This window comes from Chrysemys picta, chromosome 1 (assembly GCF_011386835.1).
Source record: "Chrysemys picta bellii isolate R12L10 chromosome 1, ASM1138683v2, whole genome shotgun sequence".
NCBI lineage: Eukaryota > Metazoa > Chordata > Testudines > Emydidae > Chrysemys > Chrysemys picta.
Genome location: NC_088791.1, coordinates 254,443,166 through 254,461,036, shown reverse-complemented (window position 1 = coordinate 254,461,036; position 17,871 = coordinate 254,443,166). Strand labels below are relative to the sequence as shown.

The window sequence follows — 17,871 nt, the reverse complement described above, 5'->3', positions numbered from 1 at the left end:
CCCCCCAATGTGAAATTTCGCAATTTGGGAGAGAAAACACTCCCTGCCCCCTGTTCTTAAACAACATCCCATGTTGCTAGGGGGAAGGGCTGTTGTTCAACTAGCTACCTATGCTCCCAACATAAGTCTGCCACAAACTTCAGGAAAAGTTCAGTCACCCCTGACTCAAGGTGCCTACTCACCATGGCTGGAACAGCAAAACAGCTCATTGAATAGGTAGGGATTCTGATTATGTTATGGCTTGCACCTAGCATAATAAGGGGTTTGAATTTCGTTTTTGTTTTTATAAAAACAGCCTTGCTCTGGAAACATTGTATGCATTTACAGTGGTTGCTTTGTTCTTTTTCATGCCTTAAAGCTGGGAAATGTGTCCTTCGCTATGTTATCAACACCTGTACAGAGACCTTCACTGATTTGAAGAAGGAGAAAGAGGACACGGGAGGACATGTTCACCAAGCTAATGAACACCTCAGGGATAGCTGATACACACCTCAGAGCCTGGAGGATTTCACTGACTGAGAAATTAGATGTGGACATGGAGAGCAGGAAAGCATCCCAGGAGCATAAGCATGGCATGCGGGATGAGATGCTTCAGATTATGAGGGACCAATCAGTCATTTTGAGGTGTCTGGTTGAGCTGCAGGAATAGACGCAGGAGGGTAGAGTCCCTCTGCAGCCCCTGCTGAACAGCCAATCAGCATCGCCTGGCTCACAACCTCCCTCCAGCAGGTCCCTGTGGCCCACGCCACTTCCCGCAGCTCCCATTAGCCGGGAACGATGAACTGCGGCCACTGGGAGCTTCAGGCGGCCGTGTCTGTGGACGATCAATGTAAACACTGTCTCGTGGCCCACCAGCGGATTACCCTGACGGGCTGCTTACAGTCCACAGGCTGCAGATTACACACCACTGATTTACCTACTCCGAATTGATTCGCTACTGACCGGTAACTGTCTGACATTGAAAGCTTCCATACAGCGATCGCCACTTGCTTCTCCAGTGTCAGAGCAGGTCTCAGTTTTGTGTTGCTGAACTGCAGGGCTGGGGAAAGCACTGCACAAAGTTCCTGGAAAGTGTCCTTCTGCATTCGAAAGTTCTGCAGCCACTGCTCGTCGTCCCATACCTGCAAAATGATGCGGTCCCATCAGTCAGAGCTTGTTTCATGTGACCAGAAACAGTGCTCAACCGTGTGCAGCTGCTCTGAGACTGCCAGCAGCAACTGTGAATTGCACTCCACCGACACAATGAGCATGGTGTAGTCACGCACAATCGACTTAATTAATTCAGAGGCTCGAGGTCAAATTACATTAAGTCGACTTTATTTTGTAGTGTAGACATGCACTCAGACTTCCTCCCTGGGTGCTGCAGAGGCATCACCAAATGTCTTACCACTCTTACTCTGGTCTAGATCCCCATCAGTAAAAAGTTTTTGAGCATGCACCCCGTGCTCCTGGCCGAACTGTCTAAGCAAAAAAAAAAAAAAAAAGCTGTTCGGACTCTTGGCCAAACTGCTGAGGGGGGGGAAAAAAAATAGCGGCGCTGCGCTGGCGGTGCTCCTCCTGCCGCGCACCCTGAAGGATCGTCTTGCGCACCCCACTTTGGAGACGACTGGTCTAGATCACAGATTGGCGAAGTGGCCCATAATAACCAGAAAAAGAGAGAGGCTAACTTAAGGACTTCACACTCAGATTTTTTCATTTTTTAAGAGCCATTATCAAAATATTTTCAAATGTTTGTTTTTCTAAAATTTCTGCATTCATTTCTGTTCTTTGGAAAGTCCCTGGTGACTAGAGCTATGTGGATAATGGATCTCCTGTTTGCTAGCAATTCTGAAAAAGAGGGAAGAATAATTGCTTTAGGTAAAACAAAATGGTTTGTTTAGATTTTGACCGTTTTAAGATGCTCATGATTGTTTTTTAATAAAATTATAGGAAATTGGAAAAAGTCATTTTGAATTGAAAAATTGGAATGTTTCATTTTGAACATGTGGCAGCAAAAACATTTAGATTTTTTAATTGTCTTTGTTTTTTTGACTGCACCAACATGACAAAACCAACACGAATTAGTTACTGAATCTGAATTTTTTTGCTGGAAAAAAATTTAAGATAATTTTTTTTTGCTCACCTCTTAACCTGAGTCTAAGAAGGAGCCAGAATTTATCAATGTACATTGCCAAAGAGCCACCGTAATAAGTCAGCAGCTCCCCCCCCACTCCCAGCGCCTCCTCCTCCCCCTCCCTCCCGATCAGCTGTTTCGTGGAATGCAGGAGGCTCTGGGTGGGAGGAGGAGGAGCGAGGACATAGCAAGCTCAGGGGAGGGGCCAGGAAGGGGTGGACTGGGGGCAGGGCCTGTGGCAGAGCCAGGGGTTGAGCAGTGAGCAGACCCTGTCACATTGGAAAGTTGGCGCCAGTAGCTCCAGCCCTGGAGTCGGTGCCTATACAAGGAGCCACATATTAACTTCTGAAGAGCCGCGTGTGGCTCCGGAGCCACAGGTTGGCCACCCCTGCTCTGGACTGTGTTATCACAAATAATGGCTAAGTTTTTAGTTATCAAAGGTGAGTGAAATCCTAGAAGTAAAAAAAAATCAGAAAAAATTACCTCCATCTGAAAGGCTGGGAGATTTTTTGGGAATTGTTTTTGTTTGTTTGTTTTGAAGATGATTTGTCTTGGAATAAGCTGGATCTCAAATGTCCAACAGGAGAATATGCCTATAACATTTTTTCCCCCTTGTCACTGCAGGTTATTCCTAGAAATGTAAATTGAAATTCCACCAGAGGCAATATATCTAATGTAGTTGCTTAGTGAACCAAGGGCTTTATTTAAGAACTTGGTGCACTGCAAGGTCAACTTCTCAAGTACAGCTTTAAACTCAGTGCCTGATGGAGAGTGCCTCAGAAAAATATATGAAAAATTATTTAAAAGACAGCACAATTCCTTACATAAGAATGGCCAAACTGGGTCAGACCAATCATCTATTTAGCCCAGTATCCTGTCTTCTGACAGTGGCCGGAGCCTGATGCTTCTGAGAAAATGAACAGAAGAGGGCAATTATCAAGTGATCCATCTGCTATTGTCCAGTCTCAGCTGCTGGCTGTCAGAGGTTTAGGGGCACTCAGAGCCTCAGGTTGCCTCCCTGACCATCTTGGCTAATAGCCATTGATAGACCTATCCTCCCTGAACTTCATTCTTTTTTTAACCCGCGTATACTTTTACCCTTCACAACATCCCATGGCAATGAGTTGCACAGGTTGACTGTGTGTTGTGTAAAGAACTACTTCCTTATGTTTGTTTTAAACCTGCTGCTTATTAATTTCATTGAGTAACCCCCTAGTTCTTATGTTATGTGAAGGGTAAATAACACTTCTTTATTCACTTTCTCCACACCATTTATTATTTTATAGACCTCTATCATATCCCCCTGAGTCATCTCTTTTTTAAGCTGAACTGTCTCCTTTTTTAAAATCTCTCCTCATATGGAAGCTGTACCATATCCCTAGTCATTTTTGTTGCCCTTCTATATTCCAATTCTAATATATCTTTTTTTAGCTGGAGAGACCAGAACTGCATGCAGTATTCAAGGTTAATGCATCCCAGGGATTAATATAGTGGCATTATGTTATATTTTTGTTCTTATTATCTCTCTTTCCTAATGGTTCCTTATTGATTTATTTTCTTGTTTAGATGGCAGGGGGGAGGGATAGCTCAGTGGTTTGAGCATTGGCCTGCTAAACCCAGGGTTGTGAATTCAATCCTTGAGGGGGCCATATAGGGAACTGGGGTAAAAACTGTCTGGGGATTGGTCCTGCTTCAAGCAGGGGGTTGTTAAAGGCTTTCTAGAAATCTAAGTACACTATGTCCACTGGATCCCCCCTTGTCCACATGTTTGTTGACCGCCTTCAAAGGATTCTAATAGATTAGTAAGACACAATTTCCCTTTACAGAAACCATGTTGACTATTGCTCAACAGTTTATGTTCTTCTAGGTGTCTGACAATTTTATTCTTTACTATTGTTTCAACTAATTTGCCCGGTACTGACATTAGACTTACCAGTCTGTAATTGCCGGCATCACCTCAACACCTTTATGAGAAACAGGAGTATTATTAATCCCCACTTTTACAACAGGAGGATCTAAGTGACTTGCCCAAAGTCATGCAGACAGTCTGTGGCAGTACCAGGAAATGAACCCAATCTACTGAATTCCAATTTGGTGCCTTAAACAAAAGACCAAATCTGTTCTGTGTCTATCTTTTAGACTGTAAACTCTTGGGAATGAAAACTATATTTTTGTGTCCTGTTAGTGCTCAACAAATACAGTAAGTACAATAAATGAGACATGCATCTACAAATACACTCTTACAGTCTTACCCCTCTTACTCTGGTCTAGATCCCAGACTGGCGAACTGGCCCATAATAAACAGAAAAAGAGAGAGGCTAACTTAAGGACTTCACACTCAGATTTTTTCACTTTTAAGAGTGATTATCAAAATATTTTCAAATGTTTGTTTTTCTAAAAGAGACATGCATATACATGTACAGTCACACTCCTAAGTTTTCTCCTTTGTGCACTAATGTATTTTGATTCATGTCTATCTCCGATGACTGAGAGAGATTGCTGCCAGACCAAGTAAGGGAAAGTGTGCAGCAGTTGTCACTGAGTTGCTGTATTGTTTAGTTAAAGGAACAACAGCGAAAAAAGTATTTCTCCTTTTTATTGGAGCTTCTTTTCTTAACCAGCAGAGATTGAGCCAGTAAATCATCAGGGAAGCTGGGATGGAAGAAGCCTTAGCTGCTGTCTGGAGTATTCTTTAAAATGGAGAAGGAAATGGCTTTTAGTTATTTGTTTTATTTTGGTTTGGTTTAGCTCCACTAGGGCTTATCTTCCTTTACCAGTGAGGGTTATGCCATTAACCACCACTGAAGCAGGAAAATGTTATATAAATATTATGCCCTCTACTCTCTTTCTGCTGGGATTCACCTTTTTCATGTGCAAACAGAGATCATATGAACAAGTCATCAGACAAGTCTTTAACAAATATTTTTATATTATTTACTAGATTTATTTATTTGTTTATTTAAAAAGAACTGAATAATGATGTTCTTTAACATGTCCTTTAATTATTGAGCTGTGTTTTTGGACCACCGGAGACAGCAAATACAAAATGTATTTAATTAGCAAATAAACTGGTTTTACATCATGAAAGCAATTTATTTACAATAGCTTATTTAAATTCCCGTATATTAGCAGAAGGTGTGTTGTACTTTAATGTTGTTGTTTCTAACTGCAGACAAATTGACATATTTAAAATCAACTGTTGTAAGATTTTATTGATGAGAAATTAAGTGACCCATTTAGAATGCTCACCTGACAATTAGATAGATGCCCTTTGTGTGCAACTGTTTGAAGCCATATGTTGTTCTTGATAGACTAGTTTATACAAGATCATACATAGTCTAAAAGTGTAAAGAGGAAACTGGAAATTAACTGACTGTAATTTATGCTTAATGATTAATTTGGAATACAATGGTTCAACTGCAACATAAATGAACAGTGCAGTCAGTGATCTAGTCAGAAATCTTTTAAGACATTTAAAGGATTTGTAAAACCCTATTGGGCCTTGTATAAAGAAAAATTAGTTGAAATGACATACTTTGCTCACAGTTCACATGAATATCTTTGCTCTGCAAGATATTGCAAAAGACATGTAGTGTACAGATCTCCGCTGCTATACACCATACCATCTATTGATGGAAGAAACAGTTGCATTGGTCCTTGAAGCTCTTGCAGTGTTAACCTACCAAGCAATGATATTCATGCTACTCATGAAATATACATCCCATTGTCTTTAAACACTATCAGAAGCTCTTGCAATCATTTTCTTGAGATAATAATGGTTAGCAATTAAAATACTAAAAAAAAAGGGGTTTTCAGGCTATAAATATTATTTATGTACTAGTAGTCTAATTCTGTAATCCCTTTTTAAAATAGCCATTCAGGACTATCAAAATAATGCACTCTGAAACTAAAGTTACATACATTTAAAATCTCTCTTCAAAGTTAATTTAAACTGTTTCCAGCTTTTAGAAAAGCAGTCATGTTTATAATTGTTCAAATGTGACTTAAAGAGAATCTGTTAAGGATGTCATCTTTAAACGTTTTTGATGCAACTGTAGCTTTTTTAAAAAGTAGATTAGAAAAGATGAGTTAGAATGATAACTGATTTTGACACTGTTTCCTTAAATTCCTAGGCCATGGAAAGTGTGATTGTGGGAAATGCAAATGTGATGAAGGCTGGTATGGTGACTCTTGTCAGTACCCAACTACTTGCAACCTTACACGGAAGAAGAGCAATGAAATGTGTAAGAATTCTCAAGATATTATCTGTTCTAATGCAGGTAAGATATTTTCCTTAATGGTTAAAGTTCTTCCTGTGTTACCTTGTATATTGTGATGACATTTGACATGGTTTAATTAAAACTTCACAGAATATGGTTTTAAAGCTTGCTTGGTATACTTATAGAGACATACTAAACTTCTGTGAAATTCTATTCGTCAGCATGTGTGTGTGTGTGTAACGGAATTCAGATAATACAATGAAAATGAGTCAGCAGGCTGAGTCTTTCCTTTGAAATTGATGTGGACTCCAGCTGTTCTGAATAACTTCTTCATCCAGAAAAATCAGTGGGAAAAATGTAACCTAAACTGTAGTATGCAGATTGCTAGACATGATATGCAATGCTAGTTTAAACTTTTTATAAGGATTTATGTGAAAATATTTGTATGACTTTTAAATTACCTCTAAAGTGTACTCAAAATGCTTTCTTTAGTATTCTGGCTCATCCATAACTATTTTAAATTGATGAAGACTCCAGCTGTGCCAGATGTTTTACTCCTCAAAAGGATGTGGTAACAACATTTACACTGAGAGGGGCTTAGATGTTTTTGTTTTGGTCAGATGCAAAGGAGGCATTTGCAAACATCCCTTCTGGAAATTTAAACAGGAGCTTTAACACTGATTATTAAAACTTGCTATCACAAAACATTTGCCATGTAATTTTGGTTATGGAACCTCCAGCCAAAACCCTTCTACATTCTGAGCTGTTGTAACTCTTTTTATCCTTTGTTTAAGTTTTATGATTCGTGCTGACCTCAGTGGGAATTACCAAGTAGATAAACAGGGGAAGATACAACTATCTTGAAGATCCAGCTGCACAGCCTTAACATTTTGGTGGACATTTGCAGGCAATCTGAACTGAAATCAGATTCTGCTGATTAACATTCACAAATCTCTATGTGAATCTGGCAGTGGGAGGAGTTGCCAAGTTCACACTTTTGCCCAACATTGCCAGTATTTTAATTTACATTTAAGCCCATACACGTATGTAATTTTATACTTACAGGATAGTTCTCTTACTCATTTTGGCATTTTGGCACTAAACTAATGACTAAGCATTGTCATTCCTTTGCTGGAGATAACATAGACTGCAAAAGTACTAGGAATTATCGTAGCTGAATCTAATCCATGTTTGATATGATACTTGTTACTTGACTATAGGCAGGAGAGAAATTAAGGCAGGACTGTTTGGTGGAGACTCAATCAGCTGCTTAAGGGTAAGACTGAGAGCTCAATTTTAAAAAGGGAGGCAGTTTGTGTGCAGGCAAAGCTCTCATGAAAGACTAGGTTTTCTTGTAATCAGAGCTGCACTCTCTCTCCTTTTGCTTTTCTGTTTATACAAAAACCTTTAGTTTCTGCCTCTTTCTTCAAGTGGTGCACCTTAAAACATGACAGTAAAACCCAGAGTTGTGGAAATTCTCTTTGTGAAAGATATCTGGTTACTGGACCTAGGTTTGTTCTATGTAGTCAGTTTATATTGTCATGTTTTGGTATTTTCTTCAATGCAGTAGCGAAACACTCTCCTACATCTTGTCAGATATTGAGATATTGATGGGCAAAGGGAAGGGTTGAACAATAGAGAGTCATTATCAAGTCTTACACCAGAAATGAGCCATGACCCAATGTGTCAGAGAGAGAGAGAGAGATGAGAGAAACTACAAAAACAAAGTAACTGACTTACCACTTTGAACAAGAGAAGGACCACGACTTGGTTATAAAGCTACATCCACACAGCTCCCTCTTTGCTAAACATCATTTAGACCCGGATTATCAAAGGCGGCTCGAGCAATTGTGGAAACAGATAACATACACACATGTTTAAATTAGACACACAAATAACTCACATATATGTGTAAATGTTAAGCAGAGCATTCTTCTGTGAGGTGTTCCAGGATCTGCACCACCTACCTGTTTCTTTCTGGGTGGAGTTTAAAATACTGTTTTTGATAAAGACCTAAATGTGGGTTTGGCTCTCAACATGAGACATCATCAGTTGTGATCAGCTGAAATGCATGAGCTGAAGCCCCCTCTTTCCTTTTGAATTCACTCTCCCGCATCTCTTGGCTGGAGATGGCCTGAGTCTGTTCATTTTTGAGATTCACTGAAAAGCCCAACCAGCTGAGCAGCCATTTGAGCTGGCTGAGATTGGAACGATTTGGAGTAGGTTGTAGGACTTGAGGCAGGAATGTTTTCGTTTTGTAATGTCTTTTGTTTACTGGCTATGATTGGTGTTGTGCGGGTTTGGCCACTGGGCTGCTCCTATCATTTTGTTTAGTTATGGACTATGTTTTTTTAAATATTTGTCAGATTGCCTAGCACCTGGAACAGGTATCTGATATATGTGTGACACTGAAGTAGGAAGGATATCATCGTGTATTTATTGCAAGTACTTGCCCAGTTAGGCACCGGGTCTTTCACTCAGGGAGTTGACTTTCATTGCTTTATTCTTAGACTCTAGGGTTCATATCTGAAGCAGAAAGAAATATATATATATTTTCAAAAACACAAGCCTACCATGATGATAGGAGCCCAACTGCCCAATACATTTTCTATAAATGCATGCACACAGTTGTGCATAAAGCTGGTTGAATAACTTGTAATGAATACATTTTTTCTCCTTTTCTATTTGTGAATCATCTGCTGAGAAATTGGAGTTTTCTTGAAGTTATTCATTATCCGACATTGTTCGCTAATGAACTTCAACAAATAATTCTAGATCTGTAGCTTATTTGTAATCAAGTTCTTGTCATTGTTTTTAAATTCAAGTTGTTTAGCTTAGGCATGTAGATCACATGGCATGTTTCTATTCCCTGTCTGAACGAGTGTGACACTCAGTCTAGTTTCTATTGTAAATACAAATCTGAATTTAAAAATTGATATCTGCAATAGTATCATGTATTATTAGCTTACATGTGCTGCTTTGGATACCAGTTTTTATTCCAGTAATCTCATCTACTGAATTTTGGTGGAAAGCAAAGACACAAGAGGCATGAACACAGCTGACGCAAACTCCTAGATAACTTTGGAATGCAAATTGCTGATTTTCTTATGTTTATTGTGGTAGTTCCTGGGGCCCCATTATGCTAGGAATTGTACAAACACAGATCAAAAAGACAGCGTCTGCCCCAGCGAGCTTACAGTTTAAGACAAGAGACAACAGATGGATGTAGACAGACGGATGGGGGAGTACAAGGAGACAATAAGACAGTATTGTCCAGCATGATGAGCTGTGGTCTCAATGCACCAGCAGGGAAAAGGAAAGGGCTATAACATATGAGCAGAGTCATCAGCATGATGATCAGCAGATGTTATGTTAGTTCCACAAGTTTTTGTTTTGTTTTGTTATTTAAGCCCTAAATTGCTTACGTGAGTTATTTTAACTCAGAAAAATGCAAAACAATGAACTTAAGATCTAACAAATGAAAGAATGGCACCACGATGCCATCAAAAGATAGACTGCCACCTATATCAGGGTATTCTTGCTGCAATATTTTACAGTATTTGACCATGGCCAAATTATAGGCAATCAATTGACTGATAATTTGACATTATTTGAACAGTTAATTGACTGGTTTGCCGAGCCTAGTGAAAACTACATTAATAGGACAAGGAACCTTCTCTCGTAACCAAGGAATGTTGCAGAAAAGTTTAAGATCAGTGAATGAGGGATCGATCCTCCAGTATTATGTCAACTATCGCTGTAATGTACATCCTTGCAGAAAAAGCTCACAGTTGTATTAGCCATTTCTAATTATATATTGGTAAAGTACTTGCTGATTGTTTCACATTTTCACTGCAATTAGCTAGCCAGTTGGCAAATTAAAGGTATTGCTGTGATAATTACTATATAAAGTTGAGTCCTCTTCCCTCACATCTGAGCATGAGTTCTTACTGCACGTTGTCCTCCCCCAAAATTAATTCAGACTGATTTCTTGGGGTTTTCCCCATCTCACTACATTGGGACCACATTCTCCAAATTATGATTGTGTAGGGGATATTAGGATGTTGTGGGACTCTCTAAATATACTGAGGGGATGCTTCCAATGTTATTTCTAGGATCTCAAGTGTGCTGTCATGCTCGTCTGTTGCCATATGGCCATTGAGCTGGACAAAGTCAGATTCCATCCTTGAGAAACTGGTAGTGTAGAATTCAACTTTCTTCCTTCATGAGAGAAAGAGAATGTTGCATTCATGTTTGTGGATTTTATGATGCCTTTGGGGTAGCTGTTGACAGACAGCCCTGGAGGTGAATTTTACTTGGCTCTAGAGAAGTATGATACTTCTTGTTATGGTTCTTTATTCTTTGTAGAGTGAGACACCTAAAAAAATCTATTTACACTTCAGATGGACTCCCCTGATCTCCTGGGTTATCTTAAGTTTTCAGTGAGCTCAGCAATAAGGCGTATAAAACCACTCTTGGATTAATTAAAACAGCAACAACTATTCTTTTTATTAACTATAATCACGAGAGTGTTTTTTTGAATGTTTACAGGCGTATGCCAATGTGGTAGATGCAAGTGTGAGAATTCGGAAGGGAATGGACTCATCTACGGTAAATTTTGTGAGTGTGATGACCGAGAATGCATAGATGATGAAACAGGAGAGATCTGTACAGGTAAGTGCATTAGTAAATAAGTACAATAAGAAATCAGTCAAAGCTGGTTGAGACATGCAATAGAGTAATACAGTATTTCAGATTTTTACTTATTGGAATTATAAAATGACTTTATTGCATGCATGCACTGAGAGACAAAGAGATAAATAGCATGAATACCTACTGTGAAGGGTGAGTAGACATTTCAGATGAGCAAGTGGGCTGAACAATCATCTGAGGAACATAGTAGCCCTGAGAAACTGTCTCTTTTTATGAAGAGAAGCAGGAGCCAGGGTGCATACCGGTACTACCACAAAGCAGCTAATTTTCTAACAAGTGAGGTGCATGGAAGTGGATATGTGCGAGGATGGAAGAAAGAGGGAGAGACTGAGGGGATACAGTAAAAACAGAGAAGTACTGTATTGGGACAAGTGGGATTAGAAAGGAGTAACACCCCCCCCCGCCCACATACACAAGGGGACCCAATTCATTCCCATAATACTGCAAATATGTATTACTATCTGTATTTACCCATGTGTGTATAGATACCAAAATAATTTCTATTTGTTTAACTCTCCATGCTGCTCTTGGGAGGGAATAAGTTGGTTTTTAAAATGATGATAGTAATATGACCCTCTAAAGAAGCCATATTCTGGGAATGCAGGCCAAATTTATCAAATAATTGGCCAAAGTAAAAGCTGGGGAGGGATATATGTCAGTGATTCAATATATATTTTATTTTATATACCAAGTGTGAAGAGAAAATACCACACTTTATTACATTTGATAGCATTTGACATTTTACAAAACCCCATTAAACTCTCCTGTTGCATTTTTCTGTGTATCCTTTCTCATCAGTGTGGTGTCTCATTATAAAGCTTTTTCCTTTTCCCTACCCTCGTTTCATTCAGTGATGCCATAATCCAACCGGGGACTAGATTTACCTCTGTAAAACTCCAATTTTATGTTGATGTGCCTGTTGAATTCAAGAGTTACCAGAGAAGGGTGCTAGTGAACCACGTCCCTTCGTGTTTGTGACTTCCTAATTCATCTCTATGGAAATTGGTTACATTATACCAGGACCCAAACACCCCAGTCAGGATCAGGACCCAATTAAAGTTGATATTGCAAACAGTAAGACAGGAATAGTGTCTTGGAGACCTTGCAAACTAAGGCTCTTATCCTTCAAACTTATGCACGAGCTTAACTTTAAGCACATGAATAGTTGTGCTGGGGGTATCGATAGAGCTACTCCTCATGTGTTAAAAGCTAAGCATGTGCAGTTGCAGTTGCAAGGCTGGACCCCAAATAGAGAAAACAGACATGTGTTGGCATCCTTTCATCTGCGAGAGACGGTGGGAATCGCAGCCTATGATGTAGATGGTTTGCAATGTCTCATGTGACTGAATAGGCCAAGCCAAGATTTGCATGATCTTTGGCAGTTATTGCAAATATATGTATCTTTGTTGGGAGCTGCTTGCTTCCTACGGGCAATTTTCATCTCAAGCCGTAGGAGCTAGCTTCTGTCATGGACTTTGATACCCTGATGGAGACGATGGCGTCACTTGTTATGATCACTTGCCAAGATTTCCCATTGGTCAGGATCAATTCCAAATTCCTTCAAATCTCGCTTGCATGTATTTTTATAGCGAAGCTTGGGCTATTGTTCTTGTTCACTCTGATAGCTCCCCATGTAGCATGTCCTTGGGTATGCATCCGTCTTCCAACCTACTCAGATGGCCCAGCCAGCGCAGTCGAAGAACTTTGAAGAACCTTTGCATTGATTACTTTATCTTGCCAATTGGTGTTGAGTATGTAGTGTAAACAACATAGATGGAAACTGTTAAACCTTTTCTCCTGATGAGCATAAGTTTTCCATGTTTCCCCACCATACATGAGTGCTGAGGATGCAAGCTTGGTACACTAGCAGTTTGGTCTTGATGGTAAGCTTTGAGTTGCTCCATGCTCTTTTAGTTAGTCTGCTAAATGTAGTGGCAGCCTTTCCAGTGCAAACATTTAGTTCTTCATCCAGTGAGAGGTTGGTGGTCACTGTAGAACCTAAATAGCTGAACTTTTGGACTACTTCTAGCTGATTTGCATTTAAGGTGATTGAACCCCCTGTCCTAATACAACTGTTTTCTTAATGCTGATGGTGAGAGCAAATTCCTGACAGGTACTTGAAAGGCGGTCCATGAGTTCTTGTAATAGATCTTCATTGCGGGCTATGAGGCAGCATCATCAGTGAATAGAAGTTCCCTGATTAGCACCTTTTTGACTTTGGTTTTTGACTTAAGTCAGGACAGATTGAAGAGTTTCCCATCTGATTTTGTGTGGAGATAGACTCCATCTTCCATGTCCTTAAACTCACAGTTCAAGGGTATTGAGAAGAAGATTCCAAAGAGTGTAGGGGCAAGAACACATCCTTGCTTCACTCCACTTTTCATCTCAAAGCTGTCTGAAGTGGACCCGTCAAACTGGACAGTTGCTCTCATATTGTTGTGGAATGAACGTAAAAGACTGAACAGAGTTGGAGGAGATTCTATCTTTTCTAGTATTGCTAGTAGACCTGCTCTGCTGACTGTGTCAAATGCTTTGGTTAGGACCACAAAGGCAATGTACAATAGTCAGTTTTGCTCCCTGCACTTTTCTTGGAGTTGATGCAGAGAAAATATCATGTCTATAGTTGATCTTCCAGCCCTGAATCCGCACTGTGATTCAGGGTAGACACGATTCGCCAGCTGTTGTAGGTGCACTAAGATGACTTTTGCAAAAGCTTTTCCTGCTACACTTAGTAGCGAGATAGTAGCGAGTTGGAGTTGTTGATTTCCGCTGAGATGCCATCTTTTCCAGGAGCCTTGTCACTTGATAGAAAATCAATGACCTTGCTTAGCTCTTCTACAGTGGGCTCCACATCTAGCTCTGGCATGACCTGTAGAGTTGGCATTTGGTCCAGTGATTCGCTGGTGATGTTTCTTTCTTGTGTGTATAGCTCTGAATAGTGTTCAACCCAATGAGACAACTGCTTGCTTTTATCTGTAATGATTTCACCGCTGTGCGATTTGAGAGGGGCAGCCTTGTTGACAGTGTATCTAAAGCTTTCTTCAGGCCATCATACATGACTTTGAGGCTGTCTGTACCTCTTCATAGAGCTTGATCCAGTAATGATTTGCACAGCGGCTGCTTGCTCACTGCATCTCGGTTTTTGCATGTCAAAGTCTCACTTTTGTGCTCTCTGTTGGCTTCTTGTTGTGTTCCAGATAGGCTGTGTTCTTAATATTGATGAGAGTTAATAGTTCCACTCATTTTCTTCAAACTAGTCCTTTTTTGATGGTCTCTTTCCCCCAAATGTAGATAAAGCTGTTTCATGGATTGTTGTTCTTAAATCCTCCCAAAATTCCTCTGTTTTCTCTGGTAATGACTTCCCATGTATGCTAAGTTCAAAAGCCTGCACAAACTCCTGGCATTTTGGTGTTAATAGCATTGATTTTGGGCTTGCTCCTAGGTTTTGCTCTTTGTAGTATCTTGGCTGTAATCTTCACTTCGCTAATAACCAAGGAGTGCTCAGTGTCACAATCAGCATTGTGGAACGTGCAAGTGTTCCGCGCTAAGGGTAGGTCTTTTCTCCTGATGATAACAAGGTCTAATTGGTGCGAGTGGCTTGATCGTGGATGTCGCCAGGACACTTTGTGGTGATCTTTTCCTGTAAAATATGAATTGGTAATGCACATTTGGTTTTGGGTGCAGAATTCAAGAAGTCGTTGGCCATTCTCATGGCCAGATTGCCTAGGACATTTTGGCATTGGCAAGATGAATGAGTTGTTGTCTGCACTGACTCTTGTAATAACATCACCAAGGAGGAGAAGTTGCTCAGTTGATGCTTTTCTTTTGACGACTTAATGCAAAGAGTGGTAAAATGTATCCTCCTCAGGGCTAAATTTGAGTGTTGGTGCATAGGTACTAATGATGTTCACAGAGCCGATGGTCGTCTGAAGTTTAAGCGAGATGATACACTCTGACTTCTCAATGGGTGTTTCTAGGAGCTTTACCCCCTTGTTTCTCACAGCAAAACTGACACCGTGCAGAGGATTTTCTTTGCTGCTTTTACCTTACCAAAAGAAGATGTAATTGGCCTCTTAGACAAGCATCTGCAAGTCTTGTTTCCTGAAGTGTTGCAGTGTCAACATTGAGTTTGTACAGCTCACAGTCTATCAAAGCTGACTTCAGTATGGTGCTTGTGTATTGTAGGTTGTCATTGTCTGTCAATCTCGGACACTTGGTCCTGACATTCTAGCTGCCAAGCCGGAAAGTTCTTGGTTTCTTATTTTTGCCAGGTGCAAGGTTTCCATCTGCTTTTCAAGTTCTGGTCTAGCCTCACACACTCCATGAGGAGGGCAGACTGTGGCGGGTCAGCACCTAACTGTCCGGGGGGCTGCCTGGCTTTGTGGCGGGCAGTGGCTGACCAATGGAATGCAGTGATTCCTCCCACCATTGTCACTTCGGCTCCAAGATGCATGTCGTCCCAAAGGATACAGCGTCCTCTTCAGAGCACAGCGCTCTGGCTATGTCACACTCTGTTCTCCCCCCATTCCGGGGGAATGGCAGTCCACTGTTCATCCACTTCCTCTCGATGGTGAATGGGGTGGGGGAGGACCCGGGCCCACCCACTACTCCGGGTCCTGGCCCAGGGACCCCCTGTAGATGGCAGCCACATGCTGCATCACCTCCAACCCCACAGTCTACTACCCTGAGCCACTTCCCCACAGCCCCAGCACTTTCTCCGCCCTTGTCTCAGGGCCCTAGCATGTCAGCAGTGAGCCAGGAGCTCACTCTCGCTCCCCTGATCCTGCCCAGCACTGCTCTGTCCAAGGTGCTAGCTCCCCTCTACCTGCAAGGCAGCCAGTCCTCCTCCAGGGAGATACTGACTTTCTCTGCCCTGCAGCTCTTCTGATATGGGCCTGCTTGGCCCTGATTGGCTGCTCCTCGTAGCCCTCTCCAATTGGCTGATTCCTGCATAGCCTCCCTAGGGTCCTCTCCCATTGGCTGTCTGTTGTGCTGCCTCCCTAGGGTTCTATTAACCCTTTATGGGCTAGTGTGGGGCAGATGCCCTGTCACAGGGGGATTAGCCATAGGGATTTCATATTCAGTTTCAGCAAAGATACGGCCTGATTTTTAACATGGACCATATTATAGCTAACTAAACTCTGATCCTGCAATTTGTTGTCGTGTCGTCATAGAACAGCATTGTCTTCAGTCAGGAACCATAGATCCACTCCAAGATAACTGTAGATGAAATTATGTAGTTCATACTAGTTCTGAGTATATATGAGTGTGAGGGGGAAAAAAGAAGAGGTCAAAAGTGGTTGTTATCCTTCATGACCTAAGATGACGCTGATGATGGTTTTACGTCTTGTGAGCATAGTTGTGGCTAAAAAGACCGCTGCGCAAGTGACAGTCCTTTCCAAATAAAGTATGTAGGTAGTTTGATGCTGAGAAAGGGATTAGAAATTACGCCTGCCAAGTCTGCTGCTGTTTATGACTCAGTCTCTGCGCCTCAACAGCCATAAGACAGTTAATAAAACTTTGCCCTGTAATCAGAACACACACGTGACTTGTTTTCAATGGTGATGGTTTGCATTGTGCCATCCACACTCGCTTGCCTATTCATCTGTGCTCTAGTGGCACCCAGTCACAAGATGATTGGCAGGGGGTGCAGACTGTAGCCGATGATGTGGAATCGTTCCATGAGCCCTCTATAATCAAAGATAGAGATGATCAAAAAAATTATAACAATTTAGTTCACAAATTTAGCTTCCTTTCTACCAGTGTGAAGTGTCTGCAAAAAATGGCCAATTTCTCGAATGTATTTAGTTTTAGAAATTATTCACAAATTTGTTCAGAAATAATTCTTGATCTGCTTTCATGAACAATTCATTGTGAATATTTGAAATGCGAAATTTGCTCTGGGTTGGTTAGTTACATAAGTCATACAGAACTGTTTCTTTTCCTTAATTGGTTGACAGCTATGGAAATGTCATGTTTGACTGTAAAATGTACACGTCACAATTCAAAATTTGCACTGTTGATAGTAAATGAACATGAGATATTTGAGGATAGCAGCTGATCCAGTTCTTGCAGAGATTGCTGGGGCTGTTGAGTCTGACACTCATAGTACAGTGAGAAAGGACTTGATCCTGCAAGGTCCTGGCTCTGCTCACCAAAGTACTTAACTATATGCTTAACTTTGAGCACATGAAGTGTCCCACATGCTTAACTTTAAATACTTGGGTACTCCCATTGAAGTCACTGAACTATTCACTTGCTGAAAGTTAGGTGCTCTGGTAGATTGGATCAGAGGGTTTACAAACTTGTAGGATTAAGTCCCAAATGACCAAAGGTAGGACCTGTTCAGGATTTTGAAGGTGGGGGAGGGATATTAGGTGAATTTGTTAAAAGTTTGTTTTGATTCATGGAAGGGATTGATCTTCCAGCTAGTTCTTAATTTTAAGAGCTGATTTGTCTATGTCCATACTTTCCTTGTTTAAAATAGTTACAAACAAAAGCCATAGTCCTGCAAGCTGCTCAGCACAGGTGGAGCCCTCCACTGGCACAGAACCCCATGGAGTGAATCTTGCAAGGGGCTGAGCTCCCCCAACTCCCATTGTTTAGAAGTTGCAAGTGCACAGTACCCTGTAGTTCATGATTGAGAGATTGAGCCACAGTAGTGTATTTAAAGTTGCTCTTTACTTTTTCTGTTAAATTCATGATCTACTAAATTTACCCATCCATACTCAAGAATTAAGTAAAAAGAATACATTTAAATTTAATTTTATTATTATTTATTTATTTATGTATTACAAATGAAGAACATTTGTAAAATAGGTTTAT

General features: G+C 40.7%; 1 protein-coding gene across 1 annotated transcript in view; it reads left to right on the top strand.

The window, feature by feature from the left end:
- The window catches only part of ITGBL1 (integrin subunit beta like 1), a 215,040-nt gene that overhangs the window by 101,271 nt on the left and 95,898 nt on the right, over positions 1–17,871 (top strand). The window contains exons 3-4 of the mRNA XM_005303395.4: positions 6,247–6,393; positions 10,885–11,007. Of these exons, the coding sequence (XP_005303452.2) occupies positions 6,247–6,393; positions 10,885–11,007 (270 nt within the window). The remainder of the gene's footprint in view (positions 1–6,246; positions 6,394–10,884; positions 11,008–17,871) is intronic.